This window comes from Strigops habroptila, chromosome W (assembly GCF_004027225.2).
Source record: "Strigops habroptila isolate Jane chromosome W, bStrHab1.2.pri, whole genome shotgun sequence".
NCBI classification, from domain to species: Eukaryota; Metazoa; Chordata; class Aves; order Psittaciformes; family Psittacidae; genus Strigops; species Strigops habroptila.
The window spans coordinates 17,813,030-17,832,774 of NC_044301.2; the positions used below are offsets into that span (position 1 = coordinate 17,813,030).

The 19,745-nt window shown below is 45.8% G+C and overlaps 1 protein-coding gene across 3 annotated transcripts in view; it reads left to right on the plus strand.

Annotated features, from left to right (window-relative positions):
• LOC115619081 (E3 ubiquitin-protein ligase KCMF1-like) overlaps positions 1 to 19,745 on the plus strand; it is a 118,057-nt gene that overhangs the window by 81,018 nt on the left and 17,294 nt on the right. For 2 of the 3 annotated variants that reach the window (XM_030511112.1, XM_030511110.1), the window contains exon 3: positions 15,049 to 15,188. In XM_030511112.1, the coding sequence (XP_030366972.1) occupies positions 15,049 to 15,188 (140 nt within the window). The remainder of the gene's footprint in view (positions 1 to 15,048; positions 15,189 to 19,745) is intronic. The other variant, XM_030511111.1, reaches the window with a different exon arrangement.

Here is a 19,745-nt window from a genome sequence, read left to right on the forward strand (position 1 = left end):
CTTGTGAGTAAGGATCAAAGGACAGACCAGCACAGATGATGTTATAGAAGGTGTCTGCAACAGACTCCCTGAGTAAGAAGAGAAGGCAGATGAAGCCTTGTTTAGGCTGCTGGAGAAGCCCCAACAATCAAAGGCTCTAGTATTTGTGAGTGACTTTAACCTCCCTGATATCTGTCATCTAGGTAACTGTTTTGCTCATAGGTGCACGAGTTATGAAACTTCAGACTTAAGTGGTGAATTAGTGAATCCATGTGACAGACTAGTCTCTGCAAAGGGGACTGAGCCCTTGTTTGCCGTGTTTCTTAATGAGCTTATAGAATAAAGTTTAATTTCCAGAGTATGTTGTTCTGTAAAATTCGAGAGATCCAAATGGACCACAACACTGCATATGTAGGAATGGAGTCAAGCTCAGTTGGAGTTGAAACTAGCAAGGGAGGTAAAAGGCAACAATAAAGTTCTGTATGTGCATCAGTAGGAAAAGAAAAGCTAAAGAGAATGTGGGCCCATTGCTCATGGGGCAGGGGGCCTAGTGACAAGGAACACTGAAAAGTCTAAGGTACATAATGCTGATGTAGGAAAAAGGCACAGTAGTATCTGCAAGCGGGGATGTTGCTTCCTCTGGAAAGTGATGCCCATAGTGTTCTGTATTAAAAGGCCATGATATTTTCAGGAAAGACAGCGCTATTTGGGGGGTATAGTTGTACTAGTTCAAAAGCACATGACCGGAACAGAGGAGGGACTTCTGGGGCAAGCGGGACATGTGACAGCCAGTAGGGGCAGGGCTTCTGCAGGAACGGGGGGGTGTGGGGGGGTAAGGGGTGTAGCACCTGTCACTGCTTGTCCTGCATAACTGTATTAATAGTATGTAGAGTTACTTTGATATTGGCAGCAAAGCCAGCTAACCTAAGGTCATAGTCACAACACATATTGAGGTATCTATCTCATCCTCTACCTCTTAAAGGAATTCCAGCTTGCAAAGTGTCTGGGACAAAACTCTTACAGAGATGTAAGACCTCTTGCAGTTCAGAGAATCACAGAATCATTAGGGTTGGAAGGGCCCTCTGGAGATCATCTAGTTCAACCCCCCTGCCACGGCAGGGACACCTGGAGCAGGTTGCACAGGAACGCATCCAGGAGGGTTTTGAATGTCTCCAGAGAGGGAGACTCCACAACCTCCCTGGGCAGCCTATTCACCACCCAGTGAACAGGTAACGAACATTGTCAGGCAAAATTAATGGCACAGTTTATTAATAAGAGGAGGAGAGAAATTAGTTTGGTAAAACTAGGATACTATGAAAAATGAATTAAACAAAAAATAGTTCCAAGAACAGACAGTAAAAAAAGGGAGGGAAGAAGGAGGGGAAATCAAACTGGGACAGAGAGAAAAAAAGAAAGGTGAAATACAGGGAAAGACAAAGGTTGAAAAGACAACTGCAGGCCTGGCACAGCATACTTGATACTGGGAAAAAGAGTGAAGAAATGTTTGAGGAAAAAACAAAGACTGAAGCAGAGTCTGAAGGCATTTCTCATACAGCATAAATCCTTGCCTAGGCTAGTTAGTGGCTCCTGACCCTCTTCCCACTTTCGCTCCTTCTGAAAGCACTTTTTGATTAGCCATGCAAATAGTATATTATGAAGCCGTCACAGAAAACAGGAGAATTGTGCTTAGCAATTTGGAATATTCCAATTGTCATGCTGCCAGATATTAGCTCATGAAAGAAAAATTAATAAATAACTATCAGCTCCCTTTTTAAGTGGAGATGGTGAGGAGGATGATTAAAAGTGGAAACTCCACTTGGTATTTATATGCAGTGTAAATTGTATTGACTCCAGCAGGGTTACTCCATACTGAGGTTATTATACATGGGCTCAGCTTCTAGATGGTGATCACCTTGGTAATGCTGTTAGGTTGATTTAGTCTTCTACATGTGTTGGATTCTCCTGTGCTCATTGCACAGTGGCTAATGGAAGGAGGGTGCTATAAGGGGAAGGAGCTGTTTGGTTAGTTTTGAAAAACATTTTTAGCGGTCCGCTGGTGTCATAGGTATCTGTGGGCATGGAAAGATAAGCTCCAGGGGTTAGTTTCATTGCTCTAATTCTCTCTCTTACCATTAAAAACTAGGCCTTTAGATTCATCCAACCTAACTTGAAGGTCTAGAGAGATAGCAACCACAGTATCTCCATTATCCTGTGAGGAGAAAAAGGTACCCAAAGATGGCTTCAGAGTTGTGCCACTGAAGATCATTGAAACAATGAGCAGGTGGACCAGGCTGCTGGAATTGAAGTGGCTCAGGTGGATCAGGACTGGGAACATAAGGGTGAACTATTTATAGATCTATGGACCCGTGACACATAAGGACATTTAGGACAGGATGCAACATACAGATGGGCTAGTGATCAAGTGATGACTATTGACACCATTGCACAGGTTATCCATGAATGCAAAATGTGTGCTATAATCAAAAAGGCAAAGCAGCTAAAGCTATTTTGGTATAGAGAACAATGACTGAATTATCAACATGGAGAAGCCTGGCAGATTGACTATATAACACACTACCACAAACCTGCAATTTTTATGGCAACACAGCACCCCTGATTTTAATCAGACAACAGGACTCATTTCCAAAACAACCTCATAGACACCTGGGCCAAGGAGCATGGCATTGACTGAGTGTATCACCTCCCTTATCATGCACCAGCCTCCAAGAAAATTGAATAATAAAATGGACTGTTAAAAGCTACACTGAGAGAAATGGGTGCTGGGACCTTCAAACACTGGGATACACATTTAGCAGAAGCCACTTGGCTAGTTAACAGTAGAGGATCTGCCAGTTGACCTGTCCCTGCCCAATCAAAACCCCTGCGCGCTGTGGCAGACATAAGGTCCCCATAGTACATACAAGGAACTGGTTGTGAAAAACACTCTGGGTTAGTATTCCTTTCTTGGGAAAAAGCAAACCTATTTGAAGGATTATTTTTGCTCAAGCACCTGGGTGCACTTGGTGGGTAATGCATAAGTATTGGGGAGTCCATGTGTACCTCAAGGTGATTTAATCTTGGGTGAAAATAACACATGATTTGAATTGTATGATGCCAGTTTTGCATGATGCTGTATGTCACCACTGCTGTGACTGCCATACATTCATACATAAAAGGTGTTATAAAAGGAACCTTTCACTGCTAGCCAAGCTAGGGGCAAGAGGAGGAATTCATTGCAATGTTAAACACTATGGCCTGGTCCAAAGGGACCAGGGGTGAAGAATGTAATGGATATAGCTTTAAACTGTTGTAACTCATGATTTGAGTTGCATGTTATAGGAATTACTATAGCAGGAACCACCTGAATCAATGGATGACAAGCCTTATAAGAAGCAGTGCAAGTGCAGCAGTGACCTGATCTGAGCTGGCTTTGGAGCCCAGTAACTCCATGCAACACACCACCTCTCCTGTCCTGAGTGACCACCATAACAGATGGAACCCAGAGTCATGGACTAAATGAACTCAGTGGACATTTTGTGGACATTTCTGGACATTTTTTACAGGGGTGATCCATAGAATATTGAATTGCCGAGGTGAGTATCTCCAGAGAGGACGCCTTTAACACCGGAGCGGGGGGAAGCACAGCGTCCCGGAACCTCAGTTCGGAGCGGCAAGAGCGACCGAGGGAGCCTCAAGTCCTCGACAGAACTTGCCCAGGAGCCGGCAGCTCAGCTGACGCGAGCAGCTGACTCACAGGGGGCGGTGCCAGGAGCGACGGCACCAGCCCTCAGTGGGGAAAAACCCATCCCAGGGAGCGCGAGCGACCAGGAGCGCGGCGAACAGGGCGGGCAAACAGGGCGTGGCACGTCAGTCAGGGTGTGGCGCGGCAGTTTGCACGGCAGTTGGCGCAGGCAGGGCGAGCGGGCAGCGAGCGGGATGGTGAGCACTCGCCTCAGGACCAGGACCCGCCCTGGGAGCTCTGCCCCGGCGGTGGCCAGCGTAGGCACCCAGACAGAGCCGATGAGAGGGGAGGCTGCGGCGCAGACCTCGGAGTGTAGAAAGTGCCTCGACTGGTCTCTTGAGGCAAGGGTGCACAATGCACAGGGCTGCACTCAGTGCGCCCTGGTGGAGGTCCTCCTGCAGCAGGTGGCTGAGCTGCGGGAGGCTGTTGGAGAGCTAAAAGATGCCAGGGAAGCTGAGAGGAAGCTGGGCTGCTTGCTCCAGGCCCAAACTGTGCAGGGGCTGCAAACGTCTAGCACTGCTCGTATAGGAAAGAAGGAGGGCAGCAACCCAGGAAGCTGGGAATTAGTCATGAGAAAAACTAACAAAAAAAGGAGGAAGAGGACAATTAACGACAAGGGGCTTCCTCCTAAATCTGATGTCCCCACCCAGAACTGCTTCGCACTTCTGCAGGGGGCTAATGAGAAAGCACCCACCACACCTAATGAGCATTCTGCTGATGCACCACTAAAGAGGATCACTACTGGTGCCTCCAGGAAAAAGAGGAGGGTCATAGTAGTAGGGGACTCTACTTTGAAAGGCACAGAGGCACTCATCTGCCAGCCTGATCCAGTCTCGAGGGAGGTGTGTTGCCTGCCAGGGGCTCGGATCAGGGATGTTGCTGAGAGGCTGCCTGCTCTAGTAAGTCCTGCTGACTATTACCCCCTTCTAGTGGTCCATGTGGGTGCTAGAGATATAGATAGCAGTAGCCTGGAGAACATTAAGAAGGACTACAGAGCCCTGGGAGAGGTGGTTAGGGGCTCTGGAGCTCAGATAGCTTTTTCATCAATTCTCCAGGGCAAAGGGGAGGACCTTAAAAAAGCTAGGTGCGTTTGGCAGGTTAATAAATGGTTAGAATGGTGGTGCCATAGTCAGGGGTTTGGCTATTTAGAACATGGGGCTCCATTTGGGAAGCCAGATCTACTGGAGGCTGGTGGAGCTGGTCTGACAAAGAAGGGGAAGAGCTGTTTTGGTAGGAGGCTTGCCAGGCTGGTCAGGAAAGCTTTAAACCTGATGCGTTGGGGGAGGGGAGCATTGATCCATCCCAACACTCCTGGTCAGTTGCCAGCACCTGTACTAAGTGCTTGGAGCGATGTAGAGATGTTCCAGCTGCCCCAGCCATTGAGTCGGCTTCATTTGGAGCTCGGCTAAGGTGCCTCTATACAAACGCCTGTAGTATGGGGAACAAGCAAGAGGAATTAGAGATGTGTGCAAGGCTACGGGAATATGATGTCATTGGTATCACAGAAACATGGTGGGATGGCTCCTATGACTGGAGTGTCGGAATGGAAGGTTACAGGCTGTTTAGAAAAGACAGGCCAGGCAGACGGGGAGGGGGTGTTGCTATCTATGTCAGTGATAGGCTAGAGAGTATGGAACTCTGTCTGGGGATGGGTGATGAGGTAACAGAGTGTTTGTGGGTCAGGATCAAAGGGAGAACAGCAACAGGGGACATTACGGTGGGGATCTGTTACAGGCCGCCTGATCAAGAGGACTCTGTGGATGAAGCGCTCTACAGACAGATAGGAGCAGCCTCACGCTCGCAGGCCCTGGTCCTCATGGGGGACTTCAACCATCCTGACATCTGTTGGAGGGACGGAATGGCCCGGCACAAGCAATCCAGGAGGTTCCTCGATTGTGTGGAAGACAACTTCCTCTTTCAAGCAGTAGAGGAGCCAACGAGGAGAGGTGCCATGCTGGACCTAGTGCTCACCAACAGGGAGGGACTGGTTGGAAATGTAACGCTCCAGGGCAGCCTTGGCTGAAGTGATCACGAGATGGTTGAGTTTGAGATCCTCAGGACAGTGAGAAGAGCATGCAGCAAGCTCACTGCCCTGGACTTCAAGAAAGCAGACTTTGGCCTCTTCAGGAACCTCCTTAGTAAGGTTTCATGGGATACAGTCCTAGAGGGCAGGGGGGCCTGAGACTGCTGGTCGATATTCATGGATCACCTGCTACGTGCTCAAGAGTGTTGCATCCCGACTAGAAGAAAGTGCAGCAGGAGGGCCAGGAGACCTCCATGGATGGATAAGGAGCTGCTGAGGAAACTTAGAGGGAAAAAAGAAGCTTATAGAAGGTGGAAGCGAGGACAGGCGGCCTGGGAAGAATATAGGAGCATTGCCTGAGAAGCTAGGGACCAGGTTAGGAAAGCTAAGGCCCAGCTAGAATTAAGTTTGGCAAGGGATGTAAAAGATAACAGGAAGGGCTTCTATAGGTACACAGCAAATAAAAGACAGACGAGGGACAACGCGGGCCCTCTCTGGAAGCTGTCGGGAGAACTGGCTACCCTGGATTTGGAGAAGGCTGAGGTTCTCAATGACTTCTTTGCCTCAGTCTTCACCAGCAAATGCTCTGACCACACCTCCCAAGTCTTGGAAGGCAGATGCAGGGACTGTGAGAACGAAGACCTTAGGCCCACTGTAGGAGAGGATCAGGTTCGAGACCATCTCAGGAACCGGAACATGCACAAGTCCATGGGACCTGATGAAATCCATCCACGGGTCCTGAAGGAGCTGGCGAATGAAGTTGCTAAGCCACTGTCCATCATATTTGAAAAATCCTGGCAGTCAGGTGAAGTTCCCGATGACTGGAAGAAGGGTAATATAACCCCCATTTTCAAGAAGGGGAAAATGGAAGACCCAGGGAACTACAGACCAGTCAGTCTCACCTCTGTGCCTGGCAAAATCTTGGAGCAGATTCTCCTGGAAAGCATGCTAAGGCACATGAAAAACAACGAGGTGGTTGGTGACAGCCAACATGGCTTCACTAAGGGCAAATCCTGCCTGACCAATTTGGTGGCCTTCTATGATGGAGCCACGGAACTGATGGACAGCGGCAGAGCAATTGACGTCATCTACCTGGACTTGTGCAAAGCGTTCGACACTGTCCCACACAACATCCTTGTCTCTAAATTGGAGATACATCAGTTTGATAGATGGACCACTCGGTGGATAAAAAACTGGCTGGATGGCCGCACACAAAGAGTTGTGGTAAATGGCTCGATGTCCAGTTGGAAACCTGTAACGAGTGGTGTCCCTCAGGGATCGGTGTTGGGACCGGTCCTGTTCAACATCTTTGTCGGCGACATGGACAGTGGGATTGAGTGCGCCCTCAGCAAGTTTGCCGACGACACCAAGCTGTATGGTTCGGTTGACACACTGGAGGGAAGGGATGCCATCCAGAGGGACCTTGACACGCTTGTGAGGTGGGCCGATGCCAACCTTATGAAGTTTAACCAAGCCAAGTGTAAGGTCCTACACCTGGGTCAGGGCAATCCCAGGCACTGCTACAGGCTGGGCAGAGAAGAGATTCAGAGCAGCCCTGCAGAGAAGGACTTGGGGGTGTTGGTTGATGAGAAGCTTAACATGAGCCAGCAGTGTGCGCTTGCAGCCCAGAAAGCCAACCGCATCCTGGGCTGCATCAAAAGAAGCGTGACCAGCAGGTCAAAGGAGGTGATCCTGCCCCTCTACTCTGTTCTCGTGAGACCTCACTTGGAGTACTGTGTACAGTTCTGGTGTCCTCAACATAAAAAGGACATGAAGCTGTTGGAGCAAGTCCAGAGGAGGGCCACGAGGATGATAAGAGGGCTGGAGCACCTCCCGTATGAAGACAGGCTGAGAGAGTTGGGGCTGTTCAGCCTGGAGAAGAGAAGGCTGTGTGGAGACCTCATAGCAGCCTTCCAATATCTGAAGGGGGTCTACAAGGATGCTGGGGAGGGACTCTTCCTTAGGGACTGTAGTGGTAGGACAAGGGGTAATGGGTTCAAACTTAAACAGGGGAAGTTTAGACTAGATATAAGGAAGAAGTTCTTTACAGTGAGGGTGGTGAAGCACTGAAATGGGTTGCCCAGGGGGGTTGTGGATGCTCCATCCCTGGCGGTGTTCAAGGCCAGTTTGGACAGAGCCTTGGACCACGTGGTTTAGGGCAAGGTGTCCCTGCCCATGGCAGGGGGGTTGGAACTAGATGATCTTCAGGTCCTTTCCAACCCTTACGATTCTATGATTCTATGATTCTATGATTCTAATATCTCTGTATTGGATCAAAGGATGGGAAGGGGAGTGGTGGTTAATGAGGATGTATTGGATTCTGTGGGACCTGAGCATGATGTAATGGTATGGAATAAGGGATGGAGATTGTACTGGTTTTGGCTGGGATAGAGTTAATTTTCTTCTTAGTAGTTGGTAAGGGGCTATGTTTTGGATTTGTGACCAAAACAGTGTTGATAATACAGGGATGTTTTAGTTATTGCTGAGCAGTGGTTGCACAGCATCAAGGCCTTTTCTGCTTCTCACACTTCCCCACCAGCAAGTAGGCTGAGGGTGCACAAGAAATTGGGAGGGTACACAGCTGGGATGGCTGACATCAACTAAGCAAAAGGATATTCCATACTGTGTGAATTCATGCTCAGCAATAAAACTAGGGGGGAAGGTTGGCAGGGGAGACCTCTGCTCGGGGACTTGCTTGGCATTGGTCAGTTGGTGGTAAGCAATTGTTTTCATTTCCATCACTTGAGTTTTATTTCTCTCTCTACAATTTATTGCAATTATGATGTTATTTTATTTCATTTCATTAAATAATTTATTAAACTGTTATTATCTAAACTCAAGAGTTTTCTCACTTTTACTCTTCCAATTCTCTCCCTGCATCCCAGTGCTGGAGAGTAAGCGAGCAGCTCTGTAGTGCTTACTTGCTGGCTGGCGTTAAACCACAACAGTATGTGTCTGTCTCTGTGTGTGTGTGTTGGGGGGTTGCTTACACTGCAGTAGAACCGCTCTAGTTTAAAGACGAGGTTAGAGAATAAAATAATAATTTATGTGGGAAGGAGCCTCTGGAGGTCTAGTCCAAAGCCCTGCTCAAAGTTGGACCAACCAGAGCAGATGTTGAGGGTCTTGTCCAGCTGCAGTTTAATTATCTCCAAGGATGGAGACATGACAACCTCCGTGTCCCTGTTCCAGTGTTTGACCACCCTCATGGGGAATTTTTTTCCTGTTTATCTAATCAGAATTTCTACTATTGCAATTTGTGCCTACACCCTCCTAGTAGTTGTAGGCAGCAAAAAGATCTGCAATCCTTCTTTTCTTAAGGCTGAACAAACCCAGTACTCTCATTGTCTCCTTGTAGGTCATGTGCTTCAGCCTCCTAAACTATCTTGATAGCCTTCCACTGTATCCACTCTTGTATGTCAATATATCTTCTCCTGGGGAGCCTGAAACAAGACACAGTACTCCAGATGCATTCACACGAGTGGCAAATAGAAGTCACTTCCTTCAACTTTGTCCTGGTTTAGTCTGGGATAGAGTTAATTTTTTACCTAGTATCTGGTGCAGTGCTGTGTTTTGGCTTTAGTCTGAGAACAATGCTGATAACACACTGATGGTTTAGTCGTTGCTCAGTAGCACTCACCCTGATCAAGGACTTTTCAGTCTCATGCTCTGCCAGTGAGGAGGGGCACAGGAAGCTGGGAGGGAGCAGAGACAGGACACCTGACCCAAAGTAGCCAAAGGGGTATTCCATACCACAGAATGTCATGCTTGGTATATAAACTGGGGCAACTTAGCCCAAAGGTGCCGATTGCTGCTCAAGGAAGGACTGGGTATCAGTCAGCAGATGATGAGCAATTGTATTGTGCATCACTGTTTTTTTTTATTGGGATTTTTTTCCCCTCCCTTTTAGTTTTATATCTCTCTTCCTGTTATTTCCCTTTGCATTATATTAGTAGCATTAGTATTATATTGTACTTTAATTATTAAACTGTTCTTATTTCAACCCACAAGTTTTACTTTTTTTTCCAGTTCTCCTCCCCATCCTGCTGAGGGGAGAGTAAGCGAGTGGCTGCGTGGTACTTGATTGCCAGCTGGTGTTAAACCATGACGGTCCTTTTTGGTGTCCAACGTGAGACATGAAGAGTTGAGATAACGACAGACCTGACCAGAGTGTCTTAAAACAAATTTTTTATAAGCATTCACTGTATTGGTTTAATAGTCGCTGGTCACAATGCTGATTTATTTGCTCTCAGAGTTGTTGTGCTTGGTCTCAAAGTTGCATTTTCTAATACCTTACTTGCAGTATTCATTTGCTGTTTTGGTGTTTATCGCCTTTGGGGCCTAAGTTAAGGTTCTCGTTTTGTTGTACTTGATAATAGTGGCTTGTGATATGATAGAATAGCTGGTCATGAAACTAATCTGGTATGTGTACTCAGCATTGCTGTCACCTCTATACTTTGGGAGCCATGTAGTGGGAACTATTAATAATTATACCTTTTGCCTTTTCTCCTTGGAGGGCCAACCTATGGAGAAGACATCCTCCCACATCTTCCCCTCCAGGCTATTTACAGTAGCATTTGAGAATTTTGAAAATTTTAATATCCTTGCGATGTTGAATCCAGCACGGCCCTATTGCTAGAAACCAGTATGTTGCTGCAGGTCATTCAGGTCTTGTTTAAGGTTAAAAAACTATGTAAAAATACTACCCAGAGATCTGCTCTGAGGCTGGATAGTTATGAGTGTCAGGGTGTGTGGGATAGTATGGGCAAGTACCTAGGCCAGTGGCACCTCCAGTGCTTTGGAACTTCACCCCTGAACAAGTGCAAAATCTGGAAAAACTAGTAAAATATTTGGGAAACGTATGCTGTTGTCCTGGCAATTCCAGAGAGGCACAAATCACTGCAATGTGCCGGGGCCTGGCCCATGCCTACCAAACCCAGCTCAACACTATTCAGCACACTCAAGGGGAAAAGAAGGTCTCTGGATCTGGTGGCAAAGCAACAGACACTGCAGCCGAACCAAAGAACCAATCTGTGCTGTTATCAGTTGCCCCTATACAGAAGAAGAAATGGACATGAAACACAGCTAGTGTAGTAAAAGAGGACAAAGCAGGGCCACCACAAGAAACAGAGGAAGAGGCAGAACCAGAGGTAACCTCTCGATCCCTGTCCCTGAGTGAGCTGTGGGATATGTGAAAAGATTTCAGCCATCATCCTGGTGAGCATATTATCACCTGGCTGCTCCGATGCTGGGATAACGGAGCTAGTAGCCTGGACTTAGAGGGTAGGGAAGCCAAGTAGCTGGGATCACTTTCTATGGAATCAGGCATTCACAAGGTAATTGGAAAAGGGAGACAAGTCCTCAGCCTCTGGAGACTACTCCTGTCAACCGTGAAAAAAAGGTATCCCTTCAAGGAAAGTTATTTGTAGCTCATGGAAGTGGACAGCAATGGAGAGACGTATCCAGTACCTGAGGGAATTAGCTGTGCTAGAGATGGTTTATTTTGACCGAAATAACACAGTTACCCACAGACCCAGACAAAGTCCAGTGCACACGGAAAATTGGTACGATGTATACCATCGTCATATGCCATCTCCTAGAGCAGGTTACACAGGAATGTGTCCAGGCAGGTTTTGAATGTCTCCAGAGAGGGAGACTCCACAACTTCCCTGGGCAGCCTGTGCCAGTGCTCTGCCACCCTCAACATAAAGTTCTTCCTCATGTTGAGGTGAAACTTCTTGTGTTTTAGTTTATGGCCATTGTGAGAAATGGTCTCTAGATAAAAACTTTTCTTGTAAAAGCTCAGGGTAGACACAGCAGTGAAGCAGCAGCTATTTATTTAACATTTTTGCAAAAACGGGTGTCCTAGCAAGTAGGCACACACAGCAAAGGCAGAATTATGATTTATATTTCCTCTTCCATCCACAAGTTCCCTCCCTTGTTTCTCCATCAGTTGGGTACTCCAAGGTTTACAGCCTATCCGATGCATATAATCTACATGTTAATTGTCCTGCCTCTGGTTACATCTCCCCTTACTCGATTTCGTATGCCCCTTCCTCTTATTTATTTATCTCCTTTTATGGATCGATTTCATAACTCTCTGACAGACATGTGGTACCCCAACTTACTGTTTAACCTGCCTGCACTGGCTTAGTTTCATAGGTTGTACAAAGATAGTATTCTTTTTAACCACAGAGTGTGTCTTTTGTCCAAAGATGACATTGTCTTTAACCACAGAGTGTGTCTTTCTAAGTTATGGTATCTCAAGCCCTTTGTTTTGTTTCCTAGTAACTTAGCCCCAGCCCCAGTATTGAAAAATCTTAATATTGCAAAGCCTTAATATTGATCTTAAAGCTCTAATATTGTAAAGCCTTAATATTGCAAAGCCCCATCCCCAATTATGCGAAAACAACACTGTTTCTCTCACAGATATGGCTCCTCATCCTGTCACCTGTAAAGAGTCTGGCACCATCTTCTTGGCACCCACCTTTCAGATATTTATATGTATTAATGAGATCCCCTCTATTTCAGCTATTAACAGTAAGTGGCCTTCTGCTCAAGAGGGAGGATATAGAAGGTACACACCATGGGGTACAGAGGGGGAGGGCTGACCTTAGACCTGATCCTATAGTGATGAATTCTAATCTGTTTTTACAAGTAAGTGGAGAATCCTATGACCAGGACTAGAGGGGCCCTGCCTCAAGTGGAGGAGAGAGACAACTGGGTTTACTGGACTTTATGGATTAGATGGCCTGGCATGTCAGACCCACAAGAGTATACAGCTCTCCTAGACACCGGTGCACAGTGTACCCTAATACCATCAAGGGGCAGAACCCATTTGTATTTCTGGAGTGACAGGGGGATCCCAACAACTGACTGTACTGGAGGCTGAAATCAGCCTGACTGGTAATGAGTGGGAAAAGCACCCCATTGTGAGTGGCCCAGAGGCTCCATGCATCCTTGGCATAGACAAATACCTTAGGAGAGGGTATTTTAAGGGCCAAAAAGGGTACCGATGGGCTTTTGGTATCGCTGCCTTGGAGACAGAGGAAGTTAAGCAGCTGTCCACCTTGATGGTCTCAGAGGATCCTTCTGTTGTGGGGTTGCTGAAGGTTGAAGAACAAGTGCCAATCATGACCACAACAGTGCACCAGTGGCAATATTGCACCGAGACTCCCCGATTCCCATCCATAAGCTGATCCGTAGACTAGAGAGCCAAGGAGTGATCAGCAGGACCCGCTCACCCTTTAATAGCCCCATATGGCCAGTACACAGTAGACTATCGTGGCCTGAATGAAGTCACACCACCACTGAGTGCTGCTGTACCGGACATGCTAGAACTTCAATATGAACTGGAGTCAAAGGCAGCCAAGTGGGATGCCACAATTGGTATTGTCAGTGCATTTTTCTCAATCCCTTTGGCAGCAGAGTGCAGGCCACAGTTTGCTTTTACTTGGAGGGGTGTCCAGTACACTTGGAACCGACTGCCCCAGGGGTGGAAACACAGCCCTACCATCTGCCATGGACTGATCAGTCTGGATCCAGACTGCACTGGAACAGGGGCAAGCTCCAGAACACCTGAAATACATTGATGATATCATTGTGTGGGGCAATACAACAGAAGAATGTTTTGGGAAAGGCAAGAAAATAGTCTGAAGCCTTCAGAAGGGCTGACCTACTAGAGAGCAGTTCAGCTGAGAAGGACCTGAGAGTATTGGTCGATGACAAGTTGACTATGAGCCAGCAGTGTGCCCTTGTGGCCAGGAGGGCCAATAGTATCCTGGGGTGCTCTGGGAGAAGTGTGGCCAGCAGGTTGAGGGATGTTATTGAAAAGGGAGGTTTCTGTTACAGAGTCCTAAATAAGGGTGAATAGAAATTCTGATTGTTGGGATTATATCACTTCATTCAGTAAAGCAGGACAAAAAATGGTGTTTGACAAAATGTTAGAGTCTATATGAATGATGTAACTATATTATTATATGTCTTTATCTGAGTATTTACAAAAGTGGGAGATATAAAGAGGTATGCATTGTTTCATATGCTTTTGGCAGGGTACCTAGCCAGAGGGCTTATCAGTCTTAAACGTACCACCTCATAAAAAAAAAGGTGAGGGGGGGGAGCTTGTCAGCATTCAGTTTCAACTTTTTAGTTCAAATATTAGCATGAAATCAGCATATTAGTTGTATGATGTCAGCATTTTCAGTTTACGTATATGAAATTGGAATGAAGTTGCACTTGTATGAAAATAAGTGTTATTAAAATTCTTCTGTCTTCTGCATACTTCATTAAAGTAATATTTCTCCTCAGTCTACAAGCTCAAATTGTTACTTCAGAAGAATTAGCTCCTTAAAATACTGGTTTTGCCTGAGGAATGCCAGTGTATTTCTGGATAAGTGCCAGGAGGTTTGCAACCAGAGAGAAGAATGTGCTATCTCTGTAGTTGATGAAACAAAATTGTTCTTTTTCTTCCCCACTGAGATTGTCAGATGTCCTAAAGCCTTTTACTTTAGGAAACACTAGTTTCCAAATAGCCTTAGGCTTGAAATCTAGTTTAGTATGGTATCAAGTCCCCTTTAGAGAGCGTTCTGAGCCTAAGCATCATCTAAGTGCTCTTACTCTATAAGCAGTAAAGGAAACTTTTCCTGGAGTGGTGCGATTTAGTATGAATTTAGCATGGTTTGTTAAATTTTCATGATCAGTTTGGCTCATGTTAATTGCTAAAATAGCAGCTTAAGGGAGGCTGCTACTTTGGTATTCAAGAAGTGCTGAAATACTGAAACTGGTACATAGCATCTCCTTTTGCTTCACTGAAATTTCCCCTTACTGTTAAACACTGGTTCAGTTATGGCACCAATATCAACATATGAAGTGCTGGTGTCACTGAAGCATTTTAAATTATGATGTTTAACATATATTTGCTGCGAGTAAGGCTGTGAGAGCACAGAGTATCTACAGTGATCTTATCTGTAGTATAAGCTAACCTACGGTAAAAACAAGGATGAGGAGGAAAGTGATGTTTTGGCAGCACTATCAGCTCTTCCTGAATATTAGAAAGTTATGTTGTTTGCTAGTGAAAATTGTGTAGTCTGTCTATTCTTTTGGAAGTTGAGTCATTGAACAACTTTATAATATTGGCATATGCATTTTGTGCAGAATTAAAATGTTTATTTTTATTAAATAATGAATTAATTTGACAGTACTGTATGTGTTACATGCAAATAAGTGTATATATAAAGAGATTATATAAATAAAATAATGAGCTATGCTGCTTGAAAATAATCCCTCCTAAACCATCATCTTTTTCCAGATTTGTATTATGGTGGAGAAGCTTTCTCTGTAGAGCAGCCACAGTCCTTTACTTGTCCTTATTGTGGAAAGATGGGTTATACGGAAACATCTCTTCAAGAACATGTTGCTTCTGAACACACAGAAACATCAACAGAGGTGGTAAGCCGCTTCAGCACTGTTTTTCAATTACAATGAAAGTATATGAAAATGTCGAGAAAATTAGTTGGGTTTTTTTTTTTTCTTGAAGTATGTGTTCATTTAAATGCTGACTAGGAAGGTATGTACCATACGTACATACACACCATGATGGTGTTTTCCCTCTTGACTTCTTGAGCTACTAAGTCCCCAGCTCAATGATCCTACATCTGCCTACAACATCATCACCTTTACCTCTCTACAGACATTCTCTCAGCAGTCTGAGTCAAGGTTATGCAGCTGAGTCCTTGGATCCTTGGTATGCAGGCCACTAAATCCTGATGTTACAGAGAGGGTTAAACCCTTGTAAAAATAAATAGCTTTTAAATATATTGTTTTTTTATAAAACAGCCCTTGCTGTTTCCCTTTACCCTACCACTTGATTTCTCTGATGATTTCAACAGTAGAAATTGGTGCAGAGCAATTATGGAACAATTGTTTTGCTTCCGTTTTTGTCAGCAAGTGTTCTGATTGCCTCAAGTTTTTATATCTAGATGTTACTGTTGCTTTTGCCAGCCTTCATTTCAGTGCTGAGAAACCACATGCTGGTACTACTTAGTGTTCAGACTACTTTCTTTTTAGAAAAGCGTAGCCCTGTTTTTAGATTTCCCTTTATGGTGCAGGGGTTTTGTATTTATTTTTAAAGCCTGCTTCACTTATTCAACGGTTATGTGTGTTAGCAATCCAAGGTTAAATTGTTGACCAAGAAATTTGGGTATCTATCTTTCCAGCAGTGAGTGATATATTCATGTTTGTGTGTGAATACTGTTTATGCCTGAGGAATGTATGATTATAGAAGGACATTCAGGGAACTGTTGTCTATATTTTTTTTTTTGCTGTAGATTCCCATAAAAATGTGCATGCTTGAGGAAAATTATTAAAATCTTAATAAGTTGTGGGGAAATGACTTGTGATTTTGAACTTGTTTGTTCTGACCTCTAAGCTGTCTTCACTTTTTGAGAAATTATGTGGGAGGAGAATCTCTTTCCTTAGAGCCTACTAAGGGCCTTATGTGAAGGAGTAGTAGAGGAGGTAAGATTGGCCAATCCATTCTGAGACTCAAAGGTGTCCTAGTCTTTCATAAGAACATATAAACTATTGGCATATATTTATTTATTTTTAGAACTAAAACCTCAGTAATTATTATTTCTCCATTAAATGATCAAGGATAATGATCAGCAATACAGGGCAAGTGCGGACAGACATGGCTGGCATTATGATGATTATTAATGTTGCCATTGCGTTTCAGTAGAGCAGAGTGATTAACAAAACACAGTATTCAGTTAGAAGTTTTTTAGGGTTGCAGCTGTAAAAACTGTAAGAAATGCCATCAGATATGATAAAATCATAGAATCATAGAATAGTTAGGGTTGGAAAGGACCTTAAGATCATCTAGTTCCAACCCCCTGCCATGGGCAGGGACACCTCGCACTAGATCATGTCACCCAAGACTCCATCCAACCTGGCCTTGAACACTGCCAGGGATGGAGCGTTCACAACTTCCTTGGGCAACCTGTTCCAGCGCCTCACCACCCTCACTGTAAAGAACTTCTTCCTTATATCTAACCTAAACTTCCCCTGTTTAAGTTTGAACCCATTACCCCTTGTCCTATCACTACAGTCCCTAATCTTTGAATTAAGTTTCAGACTGAAGAAATCAGTTTTCTGCTACTCAGTTGCACTTAGCAGATTCATTCTGTATTTAGTAAGGCAGCAACTAGTCTGAAGTGAAAGGACCAGGTGGGGTGGGTCATCTTTGGCTGGCAGCCAGGTGCCCACCAAGCTGCTCTATCTCACCTCTCTCCCTAGCAACAGGATGGGTAGAAAATATGGTGAAAAGCTCATGGGTCAAGATAAGGAAAGTGAGATTACTTAGCTATTACCGTCTTGGGCAAAACAGACTTGACTTGGGGAAATTAGTTTAATTTATTGTCAACTAAACAATAGAACAATGAGAAATAAGAACAAATCTAAAACCACCTTCTCCCATCCCTCCCTTCTTCCTAGGCTCAACTTCACTCCCAACTCTTTTACCTCCTTTTCCCTCCCTGAGCAGCACAAGGGGATGGGGAATGGGGGTTATAGTCAGTACATCAGATATTGCCTCTGTGGCTCCTTCCATCTCACACACTTCCCCTGCTCTAGCATGGAGTCTCTCCTACGGGATACAGTCCTTCATGAACTGCTCCAACATGGGTCCTTCTCACAGGCTGCAGTTCTTCAAGGAATAGACTGCTCCTGCATGGATCCCCCACAGGGTCACAAGTCCTGCCAGAAAAATCTGCTCCTGTGTGGGTTCCTCTCCATGGGCTGCAGCTTCCTTCAGGGCACATCCACCTCCTCTGGCGTGGGGCCCTCTACAGGCCACAGCGTGGATATGTGTTCTGATGTGGTCCTCCATGGGCTGCAGGGGGACAACCTGTGTCACCGTGGTCTTCTCCACAGGCTGCTGTCTGGAGTACCTCCTCCTGAGGTACCTCACTGAGCTTGGTTCTCTCACATTTCCTCACTCCTCTCTCACAGCTGCTGCTGTGCAGTTTTTTTACCCTTTCTTAAATATGTCATCGCAGAGGTGCTACCACCATCACTGATTGGCTCAGCTTTGGCCAGGGGTTGGGCTGTCTTGGAGCTGATTGGAATTAGCTCTGTGGGCTATGGGGGCAGCTTCTGGTGTCTTCTCAAGCCCAAAAAAAGTCTTTAACATGTACAGCAAAAAAGGGAGCATGGCACATATCAGATAAATTAATATTAAGAACAGATAAGTTAATATCGTGGTCAGCAACAGTTAATATGCTCTGGTCAAATCTGTCATTATCTCAAAGTGTTTGAGTCCCACATTGGGTGCCAGAAATGTTAGTTGTGGTTTAATCCCAGCTGGCAACTAAGCGTGATACAGCTGCTTGCTCACTTCCCCCCTGCCCCTACTGGGATGGGGGAGGGGAGAATAAGGGTGAAAGTGCAAAAAATTGTGGGTTGAGATAAAGACAGTTTAATAGGTAAAGCAAAAGCTGCCTATGCAAGAAAAGCAAAACAAGGAAATCATTCACTCCTTCCCATTGGCAGGCAGATGTTTAGCCATCTCCAGGAAAAAAAAGGGCTCCATCACACATAATGGTTAATTAGGAACACAAACAACATAACTCTGAACATCACCCCTTCTTAATTCCCTATGGTTTTTATTCCAGAGCACGATTGCATATCAAAGAATCATAGAATGGTTTGGGTTGGAAGGGACCTTAAATATGTATTCCAACCCCCTGCCACGGGCAGGGACACCTTCCACCAGAGCAGGTTGCTCCAAGCCCCGTCCAACCTGGCCTTGAACACTGCCAGGGATGGGGCAGCCACAGCTTCTCTGGGCACCCTGTGCCAGCGCCTCACCACCCTCATAGTGAAGAATTTTTTTCCTAATGTCTAATCTAAATCTACCCTCTTTCAGCTTAAAGCCATTTCTCTTGTCCTATCACTACATGCCCTTGTAAAAATTCCCTCTCCAGCTTTCTTATAAGCACCCTTTAGGTATTGGAAAGCTGCTACAAGGTGTCCCCAGATCCTTCTCTAAGCTGAACAAGCCCAACTCTCTCAGCCTGCCTTCATAGGAGAAGTGCTCCAGCCCTCTGATCATCTTTGTGGCCCTCCTCTGGACTTGCTCTAACAGGTTTATGTCCTTCTTATGTTGGGGGCCTCAGAGCTGAATGCAGTCCCCCAGGTGGGGTCTCACGAGAGCAGCACAGAGGGGGAGAATCTCCTCCCTTGACCTGCTGGTCATGCTCCTTTTGATGCAGCCCAGCATACAGTTGGCTTTCTGGGCTGCGAGCGCACATTGCTGGGTCATGTTGAGCTTCTTGTCAACCAACACCCCCCAAGTCCTTCTCCTCAGGGCTGCTCTCAGTCCATTTTCTGCCCAGCCTGTATTTGTGCTTGAGATCGCCTGGACCCAGGTGCAGGACCTTGCAGTTGGTCTTGTTGAACTTCATGAGGTTCGCACAGGCCCACCTCTTGAGCCTGTCTGGGTCCCTCTGGATGGCATCCCTTCCCTCCAGGGTGTTGACCGCACCACACAGCTTGGTGTTGTCGGCAAACTTTCTGAGGGTGCATCAATCCCACTGTCCCTGTTGACAACAATGATGTTGAACAGTGCCAGTCCCAATACCAACCCCTGAGGAATGACACTCATCACTGATCTCCACTTGGACCTTGAGCCATTGATCACAACTCTTCGAGTGCAACCATCCAGCCAATTCCTTATCTACAGAGTGGTCCATCCATCAAATCCATGCCTCTCCGATTTAGACACAAGGATGTCATGCAGGACAGTGTCAAATGCCTTGCACAAGTCCAGGTAGATGACGCCAGTTGCTCTTCCCTTATCCACCAATGCTGTAGCCCCACTGTAGAAGGCCACCAAATTTGTCAGTGTCATGGTTTAAGCCCAGCCGGTAACTCAGAACCACGCAGCCACTCACTCACTCCCCCCCTTCTTCCCCCTCCCCACTCCCAGAGGGATGGGGAGGAGAATGG